Source organism: Anolis sagrei, chromosome 11, assembly GCF_037176765.1.
Source record: "Anolis sagrei isolate rAnoSag1 chromosome 11, rAnoSag1.mat, whole genome shotgun sequence".
Lineage (NCBI taxonomy): Eukaryota > Metazoa > Chordata > Lepidosauria > Squamata > Dactyloidae > Anolis > Anolis sagrei.
Window position 1 is genome coordinate 8,222,557 of NC_090031.1, and position 22,238 is coordinate 8,244,794.

Sequence of the window (22,238 nt, forward strand, 5' to 3'; positions counted from 1 at the left end):
CCACTATTTCTGTGTTCTCCAATAATATCCGGTGTCCAAGTTGGTTCATCAGGTGCTTTGCTATGGCTGACTTCTCTGGTTGGATTAGTCTACTGTGCCTTTCATGTTTATTGATTTGTGTTTGGGCAACACTGCTGCATTGTGGACTTGTCCACATCCTCATGTCATATGGGAGACTCCTGCAGAGGTGAGAGGATCCCTCTTGTCCTTTGCTGAATGTTGCATTTGTTGGATTTTCTTAGTAGGTCTGTAGATCGTTTGCAGGTTGTGTTTCTTCATCAGCTTTCCTATGTGGTCAGTTGTTCCCTTGAAGTATGGAAAGAATGCTTTTCCTCTGGATGGATCTATGTCTTGAGTTTCATGGCTTGTTCTTGGTCTTGCAGCTCTTCTGATATCTGTGGCGGAGTCTGCATTGACCTGTAGAGCCCAGTTGAGGTGGTTCAGTTCACCTTTTCCTAGGTTGTTCAAAGAAGTCAAAGTGGACAGAGATCCTGACTTGACTATACTTAGAGGTATTCAGATTCTGTAAAAATTGCATGACTATGAACCTCTGGAGCGGGCTGTTACTTTTCAAGGCTAGCTGTAAAATGCTCTGCCTAGAAGTAGAAGAGGCCACCTGAGGCCTTAGAAAACAGAATGTCCACAAATAGAATCATTAGAGTTTATTGTCCATAAATCCTCTTGCTTAATCAGGCCATGAAACAGAACTCTAGGTAGAATTTTGCAAGCTTGAGACCAGAATACAACTCTTAATGCGGCAGATGTTATTTATTTATTTACAGTACTAGCTTCCCCTGCCACGCATTGCTGTGGCCCAGCCTGGAGATCTGAAAAATAAAGTAATGAGAAAGTGTGGTTTCTAATATATATACCGTAATTTCTTTCTGCTTCTTGGTCAGTGTTGGTGTGGTGATTGTCTGGTTTTCCTACTCTGGAACATGCAACATATAATTGTCCTTCTTTAGGGGCCCCTTTCAAATCTACGATACTATATCTGTGTGTTTGTGAATCATATCAGTCTATCTATATCTATGGCTGGATGGCTCTCTGTCAGGAGGGCTTTGACTACAATTTCTTGCCCTGGTGAATGGAGTTGGACTGGATGGCCTTAAGTATTTTCTGTTGGTCATGGGGGTTCTGTGTGGGAAGTCTGCCCCAATTCTGTCATTGGTGGGTTCAGAATGCTCTTTGATTGTGGGTGAACTATAATTCCCAGTAACTACAACTCCCAAATGTGAATGTCTATTTCCCCCAAACTCCATCTGTGTTCATATTTGGGCATATGGAATATTTGTGCCAAGTTTGATCCAGATCCATCATTGTTTGTGTCCACAGTGCTCTCTGGTGTAAGTGAACTACAACTCCTAAGCTCAAGGTCAATACCCACCAAACCCTTCTGGTGCCAGTAAAACTAAGCAGAGCTGAGAGAATCCGTATCGCAAAATCCAAAATTTCTTTTCCTATTGCCGCTGGCCCCTAATTGAACGCCTGGCCCCAGAGCCAAGTCTTCAGTTGTCTTTTTTTTCTTTTTTTTTAAATAATACTTACTACTTTATACGTAGCACGTTTCAAATGTCCAGAGCACTTTACAAACATCACCAAAATATCCCCTTGCTATATAATATGTCAGTTATGGGAAGACAGGAAACTGGAAAGAGGCTGGTTCCAACCCCAAAGGGTCCAAGGCAGCTGTGGGACTGCGGGGCATCTCGGTTCAGGGGTCAACCCTGCAGCCTTCTCTGACTTGAGCGAAAAGCCTGTGACCCCCAGATGGGAAGTATGGGAGCTGTAATCCAAGAGAGGGGCTGCCTCTCTTGGATTGCAATGAGGAGAGACACCTGCCTTCGGAGGAGAAAAATTGGGGAACGAACAAGGCACCAGGCAAAAGTACTCAAGTCATGGACCAAAGGAGCGGGGCTTTCTGCCAGGGGACAATAAATTTGCCCCAAGCTGCCTTGTGCTGCCCCATAGCCATAAAAGGGCACCGGCAGCCCCACAGGAGCAAAGGGGTTGTTGCCCCATTGGTTGCTTGTGGGTTAGGGAGGAATGCTGAGTGCTGCAGCAGCAAACCCAATACTTTTGCGAAGTTGGAGGGCAGGTCAGACATTGAAAGGGGGGGGGGTCTATTTTCAAGGGGCTTTTCACTGGGGCTTTTCACTGCATCGGACCCCACCTCTGCCAAGGAACGGGGATAGGAAGCAGCGCATTTGGAGCATGCAAAACTGTCAAAAGAAAGGCAAAGGGGGAGATGTCTTCAGTTGTCTTCTAAAGGAAAGGAGGGAGATGGCTAATCTGATATCCTTAGGGAGAGAGTTCCACAGACGGGGGGCCACTGCCGAGAAGGCCCTGTCTCTCATCCCCACCGACTGCGTTTGCGAGAGTGGTGGGATCGGGAGCCGGGCCTCTCCTGATGATCTTAAGCTTCGTGATGGTTCATAGCAGGAGATATGTTCGGACAGGTAATCTGAGCCAGAACCGTTCAGGACTTTAAAGGTTAAAACCAGCACTTTGAATTGTGCCCGGAAGCTAATCGGCAGCCAGTGGAGCTGGCACAACAGAGGAGTGGTACGCTCCCTGTACGCAGCTCCAGTTAACAACCTGGCCGCTGACTGCTGGACTAATTGGAGCTTCTGAGAAGTTTTCAAAGGCAGTCCCACATAGAGAGCATTGCAGTAGTCTATTCGGGATGTAACTAGAGTATGGACCACCGTGGTCAAGTCAGACTTCCCAAGGAACGGGCGCAGCTGGCGCACAAGCTTTAATTGTGCAAAAGCTCTCCCGGCCACCGCCGAGACCTGGGGTTCCAGGCTCAGCGATGAGTTCAGGATCACTCCCAAACTGCGAGCCTGTGTCTTCAGGGGGAGTGTAAACCCGTCCAACACAGGCTGTGGCCAAGTGAGACTTCCCAAGGTACAGGCACAGCTGGCGCACAAGTTGTATGCATTTGCATGAGAAGTTCCCCCATGAACAGTGGCAGAAATGGAGCCAAAGCAGTAACAGATAAAGGAAGACATGGCAGACATACCTTTGGAAAGGTTGGATATTCTCATGGAATTAAAGTTTCAGGAAATGTGTGCACAACCGAAAAGCGAAAAGCGAAGCCATGGCCCCAGCATCATCTTTAACCAATATGTGAGCTATCATGCGAAGTGATTCCGAAGCAAAGGAAAAAGCACATCATCTATAAGCTCCTTAAGTCTTAGATAACACCCTGAAACAGTACAGTTCTCCAAGATCAGCCAAGTGTCTGTTCCAGCAGCGGGCTTGAAAATAAACGCACAAAACCTTTCCATAAAGAATACAGCCATCCCTTCTGGATAAATAAACATCTGGAATAATTTGGAGGAGAGCCGCTTCCAAAGCCAAATGAGGTTAGAAGAGGATCTGCATCGCAATGAATTGGCAATCACTGGAACACTTGCACAGACACAGGGAATCAATGCTCATTTCTAGGGATAGGTTGCTAGGAACACTGCGGGATTGTTTACACACATTTGGGGGGATTTCCAAAAGATGAGTATTTAATTGCCTCAAGGTTAAAAGTATGCGTTAGTAACGTGAGTACTTTTGAGAATGGATTTTTAACCACATCAGAGACAGCATGCTGTGGGCCATATTTATTGTAGGCCCCTCAGCATTGCTCACTTCTCACTTAAGATTGTTCCCATTTTTTGGTGTTTGTGAGCTTTCCAGGCTGTCTGGCCATGTTCCAGAAGCATTCTCTCCTGTTGTTTCGCCCACATCTGTGGCAGGCATCCTCAGAGGTTGTGAGGTCTGTTGGAAACTAGAAAATGAGGTTTATGTACCTGTAGAATGTCCAGGGTGGGAGGAAGAACTCTTGTCTGTTTGAGGTAGATGTGAATGTAGAAATTGGCCACTGATTGGCATTGAATGACCTAGCAGTTTTCAAGGTCTGGCTTCTTACTGCCTGGGGAATCCTTTGTTGGGAGGTGATTAGTTGGCCCTGATTGTTTCTTGTCTGGAATTTCGCTGTTTAAGAGTTTTTTGAGAAGTAATAAAGTGGGCATGAGAACGTGCTGATGGCTGAGATATCAATTGGTGTTGTAATAATTAGTATTTATTAGTCGAAGGCTTTCATGGCCGGAATCACTGGGTTGTTGTAGGTTTTTCCAGGCTATTTGGCCATGTTCTAAAGGCATTTTCTCCTGACGTTTCGCCTGCTTCTTTGGCAAGCATCCTCAGAGGTAGTGAGGTTTGTTGGAACTAGAAAAAAGAGTTTATATATCTGTGGAATGACCAGGGTGGGACAAAGGACTCTTGTCTTCTGGAGCTAGGTGTGACCTCACTACCTCTGAGGATGCTTGCCATAGATGCAGGCGAAACGTCAGGAGAAAATGCCTTTAGAACATGGCCATATACCCTGAAAAAACCTACAACAACCCAGTGATTCCAGCCATGAAAGCCTTCGACAATACATCTAATAAATAATAGTAATTTATTCTATTACTATTGAATAGTAATATTCTGGTCCCTGAGGTCACAAAGAGTCAGAAATGACTGAACGAATGAGCAACAACAAAATATTAATTAATTAGTATTATTAGTATTTATTTATCCATCGTGTCAGAAGTGCATTGAGGATACAGTTAGAATGCATTTAATAACACTAAGAAAGGTAAAAACCTGGCATTATACTAGATTTTAGAGTTTTTTTAATACTGGTAGCCAAATATTGTTTGTATTCATGGTTTCCTCCTTTGTGTTGAAATTGTCCACATGCTTGTGGATTTCAATGGCTTCTCTTTGTAGTTTGACATGGTGGTGGTTAGAGTGGTCCAACATTTCTCTGTTCTCAAATATATTTTTTAAACTGTCAATAAAAAACAACACTCAAAAACAAGGGAATTCCAAACAAGAAACAACCGGGACCAGCTAATCATCTCCCAACAAAGGATTTCCCCAGGGAGTGAGAAGCCAGACCTAGAAAATGCAAGGCCATTAAATGCTAATCAAAGTGGCCAATTGCAACATTCACGCCTACTCAACCAGACAAGAGTTCTTTCTCCCACCCTGGACATTCCACAGATATATAAGCCCAATTTTCCTAGTTCCCAACAGACCTCACAACCTCTGAAGGTGCCAGAGGTTGTGAAACGTCAGGAGAGAATGCTTCTGGAACATGGCCATATAGTCTGGAAAACTCACAGCAACCCAGTGATCCCAGCCATTAAAGCCTTTGACAATATGCCACTGCGATATCATCCATTGCAGTGGCATATCTATTTCCAGAAATCTGCCATCTCTTTTCTCATGCCTTTTTTGGGCCTTTCGTTGTTGGTGACTTGCACATGCTTTAGCTGCTCTCGAACACTTGCCATGACTTCTGTTTTTTGTGTCAGCCTCACGGATAACATTTGCGTCTTTGATATCGAGGCCTTCAGTATTGCAGTGGGCAGTATTTCGATAACATCACACTTGCACTCGGACTTTGGGAGACTGAGCTTTCCCAACATAATCCTTTCTTTGTCTTTTGTGTTTCTCATCTCATCTTTCATTCCTTTTGCATCCCTGCAGTTAAAATAACTTTCATCTGAGAGTGCCGACTTGCGGCCCACTTCTGGTGGGCCATAAACCAGGCATTTTAATCCAGCGGGGCAGAGATTTGCGCATGCCAGAGACTCTCTGGCTGCAAACTCAAGGCATCCTGTTTGCTTGGCAAACCACACACAACCCTCACACCCTCTGAGACAAGACCCATTTCAACATCGAGGCTTCCATCTCTTCCTGGTGCATAGTGCTTTTGTTGTCCATTTCAGTTAATAGCCCCCCTTCCAGTATTTTCTGTTGGTCATGGACATTCCATGTGCCAAGTTTAGTTCAATTCCATCATTGGTGGAGTTCAGAATGCTCTTTGATTGTAGGTGAACTATAAATCCCAACAACTACAACTCCCAAATGACATTATCGATTCCCCGCAACCCCGTCAGTATTCAAATTTGGGTGTATCGGGTCTTCGTGCCAAATTTGGTCCAGTGAATGAAAATACATCCTGCATATCAGATATTAACATTACAATTCATAACAGTAGCAAAATTACTGTTATGAAATAGCAACAAAAATAATGTTATGTTTGAGGGTCATCACAACATGAGGAACTGTATTAAGGGGTCACCGCATTAAGAAGGTTGAGAAACACTGGCTTACACGATTACGTAGATCAGTGGTTCTCAGCCTGGTGTCCCCAGATGTTTTTGGCCTTCAACTCCCAGAAATCCCAACAGCTAGTAAACTGGCTGGGATTTCTGGGAGTTGTAGGATAAAACATCTGGAGTCCCCAGGTTGGGAACCACTGACGTAGATGGAGAGCACGCACTTGTGTCTTGTCAGGGTTAGGCTTCTAGTGGTTATCTTTGGAGTGATCTTTCGGCTCATTAATAAGTTGGTTTTCGACTGTTTCAAAGTCTTTTGCTTGTGTTGTTAGGCCAAGGTCATTAGCTCTTTGTGAATGGTGGCTATGGCTGATTGTTAGTAAAGATATTGAAGAAGGGTTGCTGTGAATTTTGTGGGCTGTATGGACATGTTCCAGAAGCATTCTCTCAACCAGGGCCAACAAAGGCTCCCCCAGGCAGCAATCAGCCAGGTTTTGAAACTACACGGCCATTATATTACATATAATATTACTAATAATATTACAATATAATGGTATAGTACAATATAGTAATATATAATACTGATATTGTACTATGCTAAAAATATAATATACTAGCCGTCCCCTGCCAGGCGTTGCCATGGCCCAGTCTGGCAATCTGGAAAATGAAGTAATGAGAAAGTGTTGGTTTCTAATATATGTAATGTCCTTATGTTTGTGGGTAAACAGTATTTCTTGCTGTTTCTTTGCCAGTGTTGATGTGGAGATTGTCTGGTTTGACTACTCTGGAACATGCATCATATCATTGTTCTTCTTTAGGGGTTCCTTTCAAATCTTTGATATTGCATCTGTCATATACATATGTGTGTTTGTGAATGGCTGGATGGCCCTTTGTCAGGAGGGTTTTATGTTTTCTTGCTCTGGTGAAGGGACCTTAAGGCAGTATTTCTGAACCTGGAAAGTCAAGACCCTGGGGGTGGGGGTCACCAGGGGGGTGTCAGAAGGGTCACCAAACACCACCAGAAAACACAGTATTTTCTGCTGGTCACGGGAGTTCTGTGTGGGATGTTTGGCCCAATTCCATCATTGGTGGGGTTTGGAATGAATAAAATAATAATAAAACTTTATTTATATACTGCTCTATCTCCCCGGGGACTCAGAGCGGTTCCGAGGTAACATCACGAAACATACAAAGAAAACTATATAACCATAAGATTAACAAAACAATATAAGCATAAAAATTGCTCTTTGATTGTAAGTGAACTATACATACTAGTAACTACAACTCCCAAATGTCAAGGTCTATTTCCCCCAAACTCCATCTGTGTTCACATTTGGGCATATAGCGTATTCCTGTCACGTTTGGTCAGATCCATCATTGTTTGAGTCCAGAGTGCTCTCTAGATGTAGGTGAACTACAACTCCCAAACTCAAGGTCAATGCCCACCAAACCCTTCCAGTATTTTCAATTGGCCAGGGGAGTCCTGTGTGCCAAGTTTGGTTCAATTCCATCATTGGTGGAGTTCAGAATGCTCTTTAATTTTAGGTGAACTATAAATCCCAGCAACTACAACTCCCAAGTGACAAAAACATATTTTTTGAGCGATGGTCACTCCTTGTGTTGTGAGACATTTTGTTGCCAAATTTGGTGTGATTTCGTTCATTGGTTCTTTGTTTTTAAGGTACTCATTATGCACAGAGCATTTTTATATATATAGATTGTATGTATGTATGTATATATATATATATATATATATATATATATATATATATCTTGTTAGCCATTGTGAGTCCCCTTCAGGGTGAGAAGAGTGGCATATAAATGTCCTAAATAAATAAATAAATAAATAAATAAATAAATAAAATGCTAATCAAGGTGGCCAATTGCAACATTCACATTTGCCTCAAGCAGACAAGAGTTCTTTCTCCCACCCTGGACATTATTCCACAGATATATGAACTCCACTTGCCTAGTTTCCAATAGGCCTCACAATTTCTAGGGGTGCTTGGCATAGATGTGGGCAAAATGTCAGGAGAGAATGCTTCTGGAACATGGCCATACAGCCCGGAAAACTCACATGCCATGAAAGCCTTCGGTAACACATGTTAAAGAAGGTCGGTGAAAGAACCCTTCTTTATGCTGGACATAAGGTTGTTTGACTGCCTTACTTTGGCTTAATGGCTTTATATGTCTACTCAGTGCAAATCTATGATAGTGAAAACTCTGTCGAGCTTCAAATGACAATGTAATACTTTCAGTACATACCGATGTGTCCAAAGAGAGTAAGAGAATGTGCAGGCTGAGCCAGGTTTCCTGCTTCCAACTGATAACACAAAACAACCCGCTTTACCCGCTTTGCCTTCAGTTAAGCCCTTTCATTCCTGACATGTCACAATTCCTCTTTCCCCAGATTGTCCCTGAGAATTGAACCAGGAAACAGCTCTCCGCGACTGGTATCTTCAAAGGAAGATCTGGCAGGTATGAAACAAGTTTATCGCACATGTTGACGTTGGCAATATTATGTTACCTAATCCTGAAGTTTCACAAGCCTTTCAGAGCTGCCCCGCATTTTGGGGCCAAAGACCACCCTTTCTGCGAAAGCACCCTGATGTCTGCATGGCCTGTTTGTTTTCCTTTTCACGACGTGTCTCCGATGTTGAGAAACTATATCTTATTTGTTGCAAGGGGTCAGATTCCACAGTGTCCATTGGGAGCAGATCATAACATTCAAAACTATTTAGCTGGGACTAGACTTTTCAGCAGGCTGAACCTCGTTTTATCTTCCATCAAGACAGACTGAAAGTCACATAAAGAGAGATAATCAGGTTTCAATCTTCATATGGGAATGCTTCCAGTTTGCAAATGAATTTTGTGAATATCAAAGTTAGATTTAATTTCCTTTGCTTTCAAAACATAGTCAAGTGAATGCTAACAGTGGCATTAAGGCAGTTAATGTTCACATTCACCAGCAAGTGTCTGATTTTTCTGAGATTGTTGATTGTCTAGGAGAGTGTTTCTCAAACTGGGGGTCAGAACCCCTGGAGGGGTTGTGAGGGGGTGTCAGAGGGGTCACCAAAGAACATTGGAAAATACAGTATTTTCTGTTGGTCATGAGGGTTCTGTGTGGGAAGTTTGGCACAATTCTATCGTTGGTGGGGTTCAGAATGCTCTTTGATTGTAGGTGAACTATAAATCCCAGCAATTACAACTCCCAAATGTCAAGGTCTGTTTTCTCCAAGCTCCACCAGTGCTCACATTTTGGCATATAATAATAATAATAATAATAATAATAATAATAATAATTTATTTATACCCCGCTACCATCTCCCCAAGGGACTCGGTGCGGCTTACATGAGGCCGAGTCCACAGTACATCAGTAAACAAGGCAATAACAAAAACAATCAATACAAAACAATTAATATAAATCATATAAACAAAAATAAACAATAAACAATAACAGTAAACACAGCAATTAAAAATCTATGGCCAGGCCAAATGTAATAATTTAAAATAAAAAGAAATAATGCTGGGCATGAACAAGGTAGGATATAACTGGGATAGGGTTTTTCAAGGAGAGATGAGGGAACGCAGTCAGTCCTAAATCAGTGGTAAAATGCAATTATGAGGGCATATTTTTGAGAGTTTTCCTTATTCTGGGAAGGTACACTGGAAGAACCACGTTTTCAGACTCCTCCTAAAGACTGCCAGAGTTGGGGCATGTCTGATGTCCTTGGGAAGTAGTTCCAGAGTCGGGGGGCCACCACCGAGAAGGCCCTTTCCCTTGTCCCCACCAATCGCACCTGCGAAGGAGGTGGGAACGCGATCAGGGCCTCTCCAGATGATCGAGTATTCATGCCAAGTTTGGTCCAGATCCATCATTGTTTTGAGTCCACAGTGCACTCTGGATGTAGGTGAACTACAGCTCCAAAACTCAAGGCCAATACCCACCAAACCCTTCCAGTATTTTCTGTTATATGCAGAGGTGTAGTGCAAAGGATTCTCTTGTATCAAATGTCAAAATCAAGGTTCTCTTTGCAATTTTATTTTACTATTATCAAGCAGTAGGTGAAAATATCTATTTTCTTTCGGCCCATTATGGGGGGGGGGGCACGCGGTTTAAGGAGGCTTTTTTGGTGGGGTTTGCTTCACCTACATCTGGGGAGTCGAAGCGCTCCCTGGCTGGGGCTGAAGACACCCCCGGGATGGAGATAGAGAAGAGGAGGCACTATACTCAGGCTGAAAACTAGCCAGCTCCACCGCCAATTCTCGCTGCTGTTTCCTCCAGTCGAGAAACATACCTTGTGCCACTGCTGAGGTCTCTTCATTGCCGTATGGCCTGTTCCATCTGGCCTCCTTGACCCGGGATCTAGGGCCGGACCCACAGTGGGATCTTTGTCGCTGGGTTGGGAATGCGCTGTGTTCGCTGGCTTACCCTCCATCACTTTTGCCGGCAGCTTTGCTGGGGTTCGAACTAGAGCCTCCCTCCATCACTCCAAGACTGTGCAGGCCCAGAAAAACCCTGGCAGGCGTGGGCACTCTGGGCCTGTCACACACTCTCTCTCCTTGAATAGAAAGTATTATTGTGTAGCGTGCAGGTCCAGAAAGCGCCCACGCCTGCCAGTGCCTTTCTGGGTCTGCACTGGTGCGAAGCGATGGAGGGAAGCTCTAGTTCGAACCCCAGGGTATAGGGTTACAGGGTATAGGGTTATGTTGGATGGGGTCACACTCCCCTTGAGGGCACAGGTTCGCAGCTTGGGGTTCCTCCTGGACTCATCACTGAGCCTGTAATCCCAGGTTGCAGCGGTGGCCAGGGGAGCCTTCGCACAACTAAAACTTGTGCACCAGCTGCGCCTGTACCTTGGGAAGTCAGACTTGGCCATGGTGGTCCATGCTCTCATTACATCTAGGATAGACTACTACAACGCACTCTACGTGGGGTTGCCTTTGAAGACTGCTCGGAAGCTTCAAATAGTCCAACGAGAGGCAGCCAGGTTAATAACTGGGGTGGCATACAGGGAGCATACAACTCCCATGTTATGCCAGCTCCACTGGTTGCCAGGCACAATTCAAACTGCTGGCTTTGGCCTATAAAGCCCTCGACGGCCCTAGCCCAAATTACCTGTCCGAACGTATCTCTCCCTATGAACCATCGTGGAAATTAAGATCCTCCGGGGAGGCTCTGCTTTCCGTCCCACCATTGTCACAGGCACGATTGGTGGGGATGAGAGACAGGGCCTTCTCGGTGATTGCTCCCCGGCTATGGAACTTCCTTCCTGGTGAGATCAGATCTCCCCCCTCTCTCTTGTCCTTTAGAAGGATGGTAAAAACTTGGCTGTGGGACCAAGCTTTCATTACAGGGCAATAAAGCAGCAATAGGAAAGATTACCAGGCCAATTAGACTTGACATGGATGACTAGGACGGTTTTAAATGGTGTATTTTAATATTTTTATAAATGTTTTTAATGTTTATGTATGTATATAAGAACGTGTGTCCTGGCATTGAATGTTTGCCATATACATTCTGTGCTCCTCCCTGAGTCCCCTTCGGGGTGAGAAGGGCGGAATATAAATGTTTTAAATAAATAATAAATAAAATAATCCCCAGCAAGGCCACCGGCAAACACAATGAAGGGCAAACCTCGGCGAATTATGTAACTGTGATGCCAAAAAGCAGGCTTGGATCTGGTACCCACAAGTCTATGAAGACTATTCTATGGGTGGGACAAAAATGATCTCAAGATATGAAGATAAACTATGTTATAATCTCTGGGAATCACTTCAAATTTACTATGGCAGAATAAGTTTGCATCTGAATCAGTCACTTAATTTTTTTAAGGGTTAGAGATATTGATTATAGCAGATAATGTGCCAGAAAGGCCTTTGCCCTTCAAGGCCTTTAAGCATGAAACGTCTTTCATTTCATTAGCCCCATTGGTTTAAATGGAGTCAGAATGAGCAACGGGTTGAAATAATAAGCCTTCTGTGTTGGTGTTGATTCCATTTTCGGTGATTGCTCAGATGCTTCCCTTTCTGCCCCTGGATATGCATAAACAATCCTTTTTCTCTGTAATTGCCGGTTGGCTGACGTATCCGTGTTAACCGTGCTGTATCCTATTTCTATGATACGCATGAAAATGAGGAATGCACCATTTTCCTACTTACTTAAGTTTGTTTTTGGAATTTGAAAGGTGCTATAAATACGCCTAAACCAGACTAAACAAATCGGGGCATGCAAACCGATATGGTAGCCATGATCACGAAGGCAATTTCTACTTTCCCAATCGACAAGGCAGCATCCATGGCACTGAATATCACGTCATGGTAATGTTATTTGCCTTTGCAAATAGTCTTTGTGCCTGCATGGGTTTCTATGAAAATGGCTTTATTCTCCAACATAATTGGTTTTGAAAGGTTAGAGAAAACCATCTGTCTGCCTTTCAGCCGGCATAAATCAGACCTTAGTGGTGAACAAGGCCAAAAGTATCTCTCCCAGCAGAATAGTTTTATAGTGGTAGAAAGCAACTTGAAAGCAGACAACGATACTTCATTTCTGCTGACCTTTGTTGTGTATGTGGCCAGACCATTCTTACATCTAGGGCACTGTTTCTCAACCTGGGGTTCGGGACCCCTAGGCGGGTCATGAGGATATTTCAGAGGGATCCCCAAAGACCATCAGAATACGTATACTTCTGATGGTCTTAGGAACCCCTTTTGCAGAGAACACTGAAGATCTCTACCTGTCCTTCTCTTCCTTTTTGGAAACGGACAGCAATCCCCCCATGAAAAGCCCTCCTCCGCTGTGATTGGCCGGCCTCTCAGCCGGGGAGGGCTGTGTCTGAAAATCCAAGTGAGGATGGGAGATCAAGCGTGCTCGGTGTATGGCAGCGTGGTTCACATGTATGGGCAAGGGAGAGCGTGCGAGACTGGAGGAAGGCTCATGCCAGAGAGTCCCTTCAAGGCATGGGGATTCTGTGTGGGAAGTTTGACCCTATTCTATCATTGGTGTGTTTCAGATTGATTGATTGTAGGTGAACTATAAATCCCAGCAACTACAACTCCCAAATGTCTATTTTCCTTTAACTCCATATTGAGTATTTGTGCCAAGTTTGGTCTAGATCCATCATGGTTTGAGTCCACAGAGCTCTCTGCGTGTAGGTGAATTACCACTCCAAAACTCAAGGTCAATGCCCACCAAACCATTCCAGTATTTTTTGCTGGTCATGGGAGTTCTGAGCCAAATCTGGTTCAATTCCATCATTGGTGGAGTACAGAATGCTCTTTGATTGTAGGTGAACTATAAAACCCAGCAACTACAACTCCCAAATGACAAAATCAACCTCCACCCCATCAGTATTCAAATTTGGGCATATTGGGTATTTGTGCCAAATTTGGTCCAGTGAATGAAAATACATCCTGCATATCAGATATTTACATTACGATTCATAGCAGTTCTGAAGTCGCAACTAAAATAATGTTATGGTTGGAGGTCACCACAACATGAGGAACTGTATTAAGAAGTCATGGCAATAGGAATGTTGAGAAACACTGATCTAGGGCTACATCAGTCTAGAAGTTACAGAAATCGCTCAGAAGCCATCTTACTTTCTCTAGCTTTGTCACAGAAGATCTGGGATAGATTGTACGTTTGGATATTATTTAAAACCTTTCAGCTGTTCACATTTTCCAATCAAGTGTCTGTGATGAGGAAAGCCATCTGCATGCCTTTCTCATGTAGACGAAAAGATGTCCAATACGAATACTGCAGCCAGCAGACGGGTTGTTTTGGAATGTACGCTTCAGTCATTTTCCCCAGCAAATGTTTTTAACACAACACAGAGCAGAAGTTGTGTCCGTTCCCAGCATCTGATAGCCCTTAAATATAAAGAAATGTCCTCACTCGAAAACGTGCTCTTCGATTTCCATCAGTGTTTTGTGTTCCTCGGTGGCAAATGTTGGTTTGATAGAGTGGCTCGGTGTATGGTGCAAAAATGTGAAGATGGCAGCTTAAGAAAGTTGGCCTCAACTCTGTCTTGTTTATTCGTTCATTCATTTCTAACTCTTCGTGACCTCATGGACCAGCCTACCGCAGAGCTCCCTGTTGGCTGTGGCCACCCCCAGCTCCTTCAACATCAAGCCAGTCACTTCAATGATATCATCCATCTTGCCCTTGGTCGGCCCTTCTTCCTTTTTCCTTCTTTTCCCCCCAGCATAATTCTGTCCTCCAAGCTTTCCTGTCTTCTCATTAAAGTACTTCATCTTTGCCTCTAATATCCTTCCCTCCAATGAGCAGTTGGACATTATTTCCTGAAAAATGGACTGGTTGGAACTTCTCGCGGTCCAAGGCACTCTCAAAATTTTCCTCCAGCACCACCGTTTAAAAGCATCTCTCTTCCTTCACCCAGTCTTTCTTATGGTCCAGCTCTCACATCCATAAGTTACATTGCTTTAACTCTGCAGACCTCCGTTTCCAGCATGATGACTCCACTATTTTATCGAGATTGGTCCTTGCTCTCCTCCCAAGAAGTAAACATCTCCTGATTTCTCGGCTGCCATCTCCATCTGCAGTCATCTCTGTGTCTAGAAACACAAAGTCTGTTTCTCCCTCCACATTTTCTCCCTCTATTTTCTAATTATCACACAGTCTGGTTGCCATCATCTTGGTTTTCTTGATGTTTAACTACAACCCAACTTTTGCCCTTTCTTCTTTCACCTTGGTGAGAAAGCTCCTGTTTGTTTCTTCCAGCAATTTTAACTCCAACCTTTGATTCGTCAAGCTCCGCACATCACATGATGTGTTCTGCATACAATGTGAATAGGTTGGGTGAGAGTAGACAGCCCTGCGGTACTCCTGTCCCAATCTTGAACCAGTCTGTTGTTCTGTGGTCTGTTCTGACTGTTGCTACTTGGTCCTTATACAGATTCCTGAGGAGACAGGCAAGGTATCCCCATACTACCAAGACGTTGCCACAATTTATTATGGCCTCAACTCTACCATGCTCTAAAGGATGGGTCCTCGTTTTCACATGATGACAAGCCCCCCAGGAAAAGGGAGGAAGCTAAATGCAGAATTGTTCATATGGGAAGAAGAGTAGGGGAGCTAAGTCAAGCTCTATCACCTGGTTGAAATGGGTGCCGGCAGTGGCCCATTGACTCTATTCTGCCCCAGCTAACCGTTTCTGTTTCCATAGACCAGTTCTGTGGTATAAAGCCAGCTTCGAAACTCTGTGGGGAAGATGACTAAGAGAACTGTCTGTGTTGAACCACAGGCATTTTCCCCAGTTGCCCCTACTTCTTCCATCACAGAGCCAGGCATTCAGGAACCAACCAGCTGAGCACAGCAGAGCCAACAACTGACAGTTAATATGGGAGCTGAGGCTCTTTTTTGGTCTCCCATCTTCTCCTGGGTGGGCTTTGCTGATCCATGAACTCCTCCTTGGGTTAGTAGAGGGTTGCTTGGCCGGTTGTTAGGCAGATAATGTTCCCCTTCTTTCTCTGGTCGCCATATGTTGCCCCATCTCCTCCTTTCTTCTCTTGCAGTGGGTTTCATTGCCATGACTAGTACACTATTTGTATGGTGGGGTGGACTCTTTGGCTTAGTATCATAGAACCATTGAGATCACAAGGGCCATCCACAGTCCAACCCCATTCAGGAACACACAGTCAAAGCACTCCCAACTGATGACCACCCAGCCTCTACTTGAAAACCTCTAGAGAAGGTGACTCCACCACACTTTGAGGTTGGATATTCCATTGCTGACCAGCATTTATGGTCAGAAAGTTCTTCCTAATGTTTAGGTGGAATGGGTTGCTGTGAGTTTTCCGGGCTGTATGGCCATGTTCCAGAAGCCTTCTCTCCTGACGTTTCACCCACATCTATGGCAGATATCCTCAAAGGTTGAGGGATCATCTCTTTTTTTTTTTTTTTTTTTGCATTTTGAATCCATTGCTCCATGCCCTAGTCTCCAGAGCTGAAGAAAACACGCCTGCCCTCTCCTCAATAGGACATCCTTTCAGATACTTAAACATGGCTCTCATGTCCCATTACAAACTTCTTTTCTCCAACCTGAACACCTCCAGCTCCCTAACCTGTTCATCAAAGATGGATGACTTTTGATCATTTTGGTTGTTCTTCTCTGAACATGTTCTCTCTTGTTTGATGACCTTCCTGAGTTGCTTTGCCCAGAACGGGACACAAGGTTATTCCAGATGAGGTCTGACCAAAGCTGAATAAAGTGGGACTATGACTTCCCTCGATGTAGTCCACTCTTGAACCTTAGGTAATTGGAAGTCTGTGGTCACCCTTGAGATGACCATGGAATCCCAGGGTTTTGTTCCTGAAGGGTACTAGAATTATAAATCATAGAACTGGGGGAGCTACAAAAGCCATCCAATCCCACCACCCTGTCATGAAGGAATACACAACTAAAGCATGCCTAAAAATTCCCACCCAACCTAGGCTTTAAAGACCTTCAAAGAAGGAGAGTCCACCACCCTCTGAGGCAATCTATTCAACTGTCAAACAGTTAGAATCAAAAAGTCCTTCCTAATGTTGAGGTGGAATCTCTTTTCTTGTAATCTGAATCCATTCAACCAACTTGCTTTTGTGTGATGTTCCCTCAAATATTTAGCAATGGGCTATTGTCTAACTTCTCCAAGAAATGGTTGTATGATCTTACAGTCTTCAGTCATACGTGTTAATTATTTTTAATCAGGTATTATTTCCAGCCTTTTGATGGGTTTTTTAGATCTGTCCTGTCTGACTTGTGGAATGATCAAGAATCCTTTGAGGGGAGATGGTAGAGGTTGGTTCTCTCTTATGAACCCTCATTGTCCAAGTATGATGACCTTTCAAGTGTAGTGTCTTAGTGGTGGATACATAGGTGACTATGGAGCCCTGTTCTTCATCCACATGTTCTCCCACAGTGAGGACATCAGTTTCCAGGTGGAAGGTGGTCCCGGTCAGGGTTGGCTTGACATGCCTTCCTCTTGGCACGTTTCTCCCTCCATTCGTGCCTCTTCAAATTCCGCAGCACTGCTGGTCACAGCTGACCTCCAGAATTCTCAAAGGCCAGGGCTTCCCAATTCTCGGTGTCCATGCCACAATTTTTAAGGTTAGCTTTCAGCCCATTTTTAAATCTCTTTTCCTGCCCACCAACATTCCATTTTCTTGAGTTAGGAGTATAGTAACTTATAGGAGTATAGTATAGGAGTATAGGAGATGGTGATCGGTCATTCAGACAACGTGGCCTGTCCAGCAGAGTTGGTGGTGTAGGAAAAGCTCTTCAATGCTGGTGGTCCTTGCTTCTTCTAACACACTGACATTTATCTGCCTGTTTTCCCAAGAGATTTGCAGGATTTTCTGGAGACAATGCTGATGGAATCGTTCCAGGAATTGAGTGTGACGTCTGTAGACAGTCCATGTTTTCAGGCGTAGAACAGGATTGGGAGGACAGTAGCTTTATATACAAGCACTTTGGTATCCCTACAAATGTCCTGGTCCTCAAACACTCTCTGCTTCATTCGGAAGAATGCTGCACTTGCAGAGCTCTGGTCGTGTTGTATTTCAGTGTCAATGTTGACTTTGGGGGAGAGGTGGCTGCCAAGTTAGTGAAAATGCTCAACATTTACTAACGTTACACCATTAAGTTGGATTTCTGGCATTGCAGTGGGATTGGCTGGTGCCTGCAGGAAGAGCACTTTAGTTTTCTCAATGTTCGATGAGAGGCCGAACTTCTCATATGCTTCTGCAAAGGTGTTTAGGATGGTTTGTCCGTCTTCTGAATACACACAGACTACATTATCATCTCTTATTAGCATTTACTGGGAAAGGAGATGTATAAGCTCGGCATTTTCTGTAGTTATACATAGAGCCTTTCGTTTCTTGGATTTCTTCAGATTCAACTTTTTCTAAACCACATCACTGTTGAGGCCCCATAATATATCCCGACAAGCGAGTTCTCGCCTCCATTTACCCCACTGTGAACGCAGAAGAGCTGCTCCCTCAAGTCAGAGGAATTACATTACTATAATGAGGTGGAAATTGGCCCAGTCATGCTCAATATGTCTGGCCCTGGGAGGAATTTGCAGCGAACACACTTTGTTAAATCCAGAGTGAAATAAGAGTTGAGAAAAGAAACGGGGAAGAGAGAACAGGACCCACAAATATGTGTACATTTATACGCCTTTGGCCACTTTGGGTACTACAAGGGTGACGTAATTTGGATGGAATTGCCTTCATTTCAGATTCAAAGGAAAGCCTCATTTTCCATGTAAACAATTAGCCTGACATTTAGTTATGCAGTTTGTTTTAGCTGTAGCCATGGTTACTAGTAAATAGCTTTGTTCTGAATGTTTTGGTAGTCGGTAATTTATTGAAAGCCTGGAGTGCCTAATTCTCTTTGGCCTCCTTGTTGTTTTGATACCGTCTCTTATAGTAGAAATCAAGGAGATGGCAGCTGAACCTCCGATGTAACCCTTCATAAACTCTTTCGGGAACTAACACAAGTAGAAAATCTTGCACTTTCCCTAATTCTGTCATGCTGACATTCATTTGTGACTGAAACCTAAAACCTTTTAAAGGCAGGTTATATTATTCACCTTCTTTAAGAGGAATACCATAAAGCTGTTGTTCTTCAGCCTTTAATTGTGTCTGATATCAATGGGGATGAGGGTTTTCCTGGGTCTATGTCTGATGTCAATGGGGATAAGGGTTTCCCGGGCCTGAGCCAAGCCCAAGCCTTGCTGAAAGCCCCAAGATTTCTTGTGAACTGGGTGCTTCTCATATAGATTCCCAAGGTCAAATTCCTGGAGGAGACCCACAGCAGTCTTACTCTGAGAAACTGTCTTCTGAGGATGATTTGTCAGGTGTAGAAATGAATGAGTTTGAAGATAGAAGGCAATACTTTTGTAAACTAAAAGATCTCAAGATCTCAGCAGTCCAGTCCGTCTGCAAGAAAAGAGAGATAAGAAATCCTTATCTGGTTGTAAAGGCAAGCGGAATGCTTTCCTTTCATTTCATGGGACAAGAAAAGCTTTATAAGAGATGGATTTTAGCTCAGTCTCGTCAACGTTGGATTTTCATGACGGTCTTGTTTTCAAGTGGATTTCTAATTTCATGTTTCCAGTTTTGCCAGGTTCCTGTTCTGGGTATTTGATCTCCATGCTGCCTTGTTCCTTTGGGTTTTGCATCTTTGGATCTTATGTTTTGTACCCTGAACTATATGGACTATCTGTACTCTTTGGAAAATATTTTTTGGATTATACTGTTTCTGTCATTTTCATTGTTTTGCTTACATATATCCTTCAATAAACTGCTTGCTGATTTTACTATCCTGGTGTGGTGTTTAAGGACAGAGGACTGACTCTTTGGCTTAGAAATGTAGATGAGCACCACACCCCAGAGTCAGACACGACTGGACTTAATGTCAGGGGAAAACCTCCTGTCCTGGGATACAACAAAAGCCAACATAATACAAGAATCTTCCAAATTCATTTTCCGAATGAAGCAGAGAGTGTTTGAGGATCAGGACATCCGTAGGGAGACCAAGGTGCTTGTTTATAAAGCCATTATCCTCCCAACCCTACTATACGCCTGTGAAACATGGACTGTCTACAGTCATCATAGTCAATTCCTGGAACGATTCCATCAGCATTGCCTCTGAAATCCTGCAAATCTCTAGGTAAGACAGGTAACCAAATGTCAGCATGCTGGAAGCAAAGACGACCAGTATTGAAGCATTGTATTGAAGCAATGTTCCTATGCCATCAACTCTGCTGGAATGGCCACATTGTCCTGATGCCCGATCAAGGTCTTCCAAAATAGTTACTATACTCCCAACTCAAGAATGGAAAACAGAATGTTGGTGGACAGGAAAAGAGATAGAAAGATGAGCTTAAAGCTAACCTTGAAAACTGTGGCATTGATACCAAGAACTGGGAAGCCCTGGCCCTTTCACGCTCGAACTGGAGGTCAGCTGTGACCAGTAGTGCTGCAAAATTTGAAGAGGGTGAAAGGGAGAAACGTGCCAAGAGGAAGGCATGTCAAGCCAACCCTGACCGGGACTGCCTTCCACCTGGAGACCGATGCCTTTACTGTGGAAGAACATGCAGGTCAAGAATACGACTCCACAGTCACCTACATATCCACCAGTAAGACAGTATACTTGGAAGGTCATCATAGTGAGACAACGAGGGATTACCTAAGTAAGTAACAGCAATCTGCTTATACACTCGTCTAAGCAGTGAAGCACGTTGTTGTGTTTGCTAGAAGAAATAAAAAGATGATTTAGGATTAGAAAGGATATATAGAAAGTTGTTTGGGGCACAAGCAACAATCTGTCCTCACTTTTTTGCCATTTGTTCCTTGGACAAAGTAAATTTTCCTGTGGGAGCGGAACCATGAAGGACATTGACACTGGGACGGAAACATTTTCTGTAAACTAATTATGATTTATCTCTTTGGGGAATTTATAATGAAGCAGCCTGACTTCGTAATGCTGTCACCCGCTGTCTGAAACATTAGCTTCTGTTCAGGATTGGAGAAGACTCACACTTTCCAAGTTTACACTGAAGAAGGAGAATTATTGCCTCCATGTCATCTTCCCTGCTGCTGTGGGAAATAGGATGCTCTGCAAAATTGAAAACAGGCCTTTGACCTGATCCATCATGGAAGGAAAGAGGCTGTAAACAAGGCGTCGCTTTGGGTTATCTCTTCAGAATGAGTCAGGAGTCTACTTCAATACTTCTATCAATATGTCATTTTTTCCTACCTTGGCCATCTGTGGAACTGCCTCTTCCTTTCCTATATGTTCGTTTAAAAGTTTGTATGTCAGTGTTTCTCAACCAGGGGGTTAGGTGTCAGAGGGATTGCCAAAGACCAGAATGCTCTATGATTGTAGGTAAACTATAAATCCCAACAACTACAACTCTCACATATCAAGGTCTATTTCCCCCAAACTTCAGCTGTGTTCACATTTGGTCAGATTGAGTATTCATGCCAAGCTTGGTCCAGATCCATCATTGTTTGAACCCTCAGTGTTCTCTGGATGTAGGTGAACTACAACTCCAAAACTTAAAGTCAGTGCCCACCAAAGCCTTCCAGTATTGTCTCTTGGTGGTGGGAGTTTTGTGTGTCAAGTTTGGTTCAATTCCATTGCTGGTGGAGTTCAGAATGCACTTTGATTGTAGGTGAACTATAAATCCCAGCAACTACAACTCCCAAATGACAAAATCAATCCCCCAACCCCATCAGTATTTAAATTTGGGCGTATTGAGTATTTGTGCCAAATGTGGTCCAGTGAATGAAAATACATCCCGCATATCAGATATTTAGATTATGATTCATAATTAATTACGAAGTAGCAACAAAAATAATGTTTTGGTTTGGGGTCACCACAACATGACGAACAGTATTAAGGGGTTGCCGTATTAGGAAGGTTGAGAACCACTGATCTAACTAGAAGTGCTAGTCTGCAGCCATCTAAAATGTACCTTCTGTTGTTCCATTGGTGCTTTGTTCTTTTTCTTTCATATTCTGGCCTAGTTAGAGCTGGTTGGAGCTAACACGTTTGCAAGTAACTAAATGTATTATGTAATTTTGCTTTGTTTTGCTTTGCCATTGTTTGGTCTTTACAAGGCAACTAATGTAACTTGCCGATAATTTTCATGTTACAGTTTTGACAGATTTGAGTAGGCATTTAGCAAAATGTAACGGAGAATACTATTTGCTTACAACAGTTTACTTCCTCTTACCATATGTTTATAGCATTCTTGAGGATGCTTTTACATTGTAGAGTTAATGGCAACAATTTTACAGCTCAGTGCCATGAAATACTGAAAGTTGTCGTCATATGCCTTCTTTGGCAAAGAGTGCTAGTGCTTCACTGAACTACAGCTTCCAGAATTTCACAGCATTGAAATAGGGCAATGAAAGAGGTATCAAACTTGTTGTAGATCAGTTACCAGAGGGTGATGATTTAACTGATGATTTAGAGAAGATTGTGAACTTTCTTGTGGATGATTGTGAGCTTTTCTGTGGCACAACGTGATGGGCCCTCAAGTCTGGGAAATTATGGTTCTCTCTGTGAGTAGACCAGCTCGGAAAGTGCAGGGCCTCAAGGGCATTCAGGG

At 43.5% G+C, this 22,238-nt stretch overlaps 1 protein-coding gene across 8 annotated transcripts in view; it reads left to right on the top strand.

The window, feature by feature from the left end:
- Positions 1–22,238, top strand: part of RALGPS1 (Ral GEF with PH domain and SH3 binding motif 1) — a 209,094-nt gene that overhangs the window by 160,513 nt on the left and 26,343 nt on the right. For all 8 annotated transcript variants that reach the window (XM_060757388.2, XM_060757392.2, XM_060757390.2 and 5 more), the window contains exon 12: positions 8,521–8,588. In XM_060757388.2, coding sequence (XP_060613371.1) covers positions 8,521–8,588 — 68 coding nt within the window. The remainder of the gene's footprint in view (positions 1–8,520; positions 8,589–22,238) is intronic.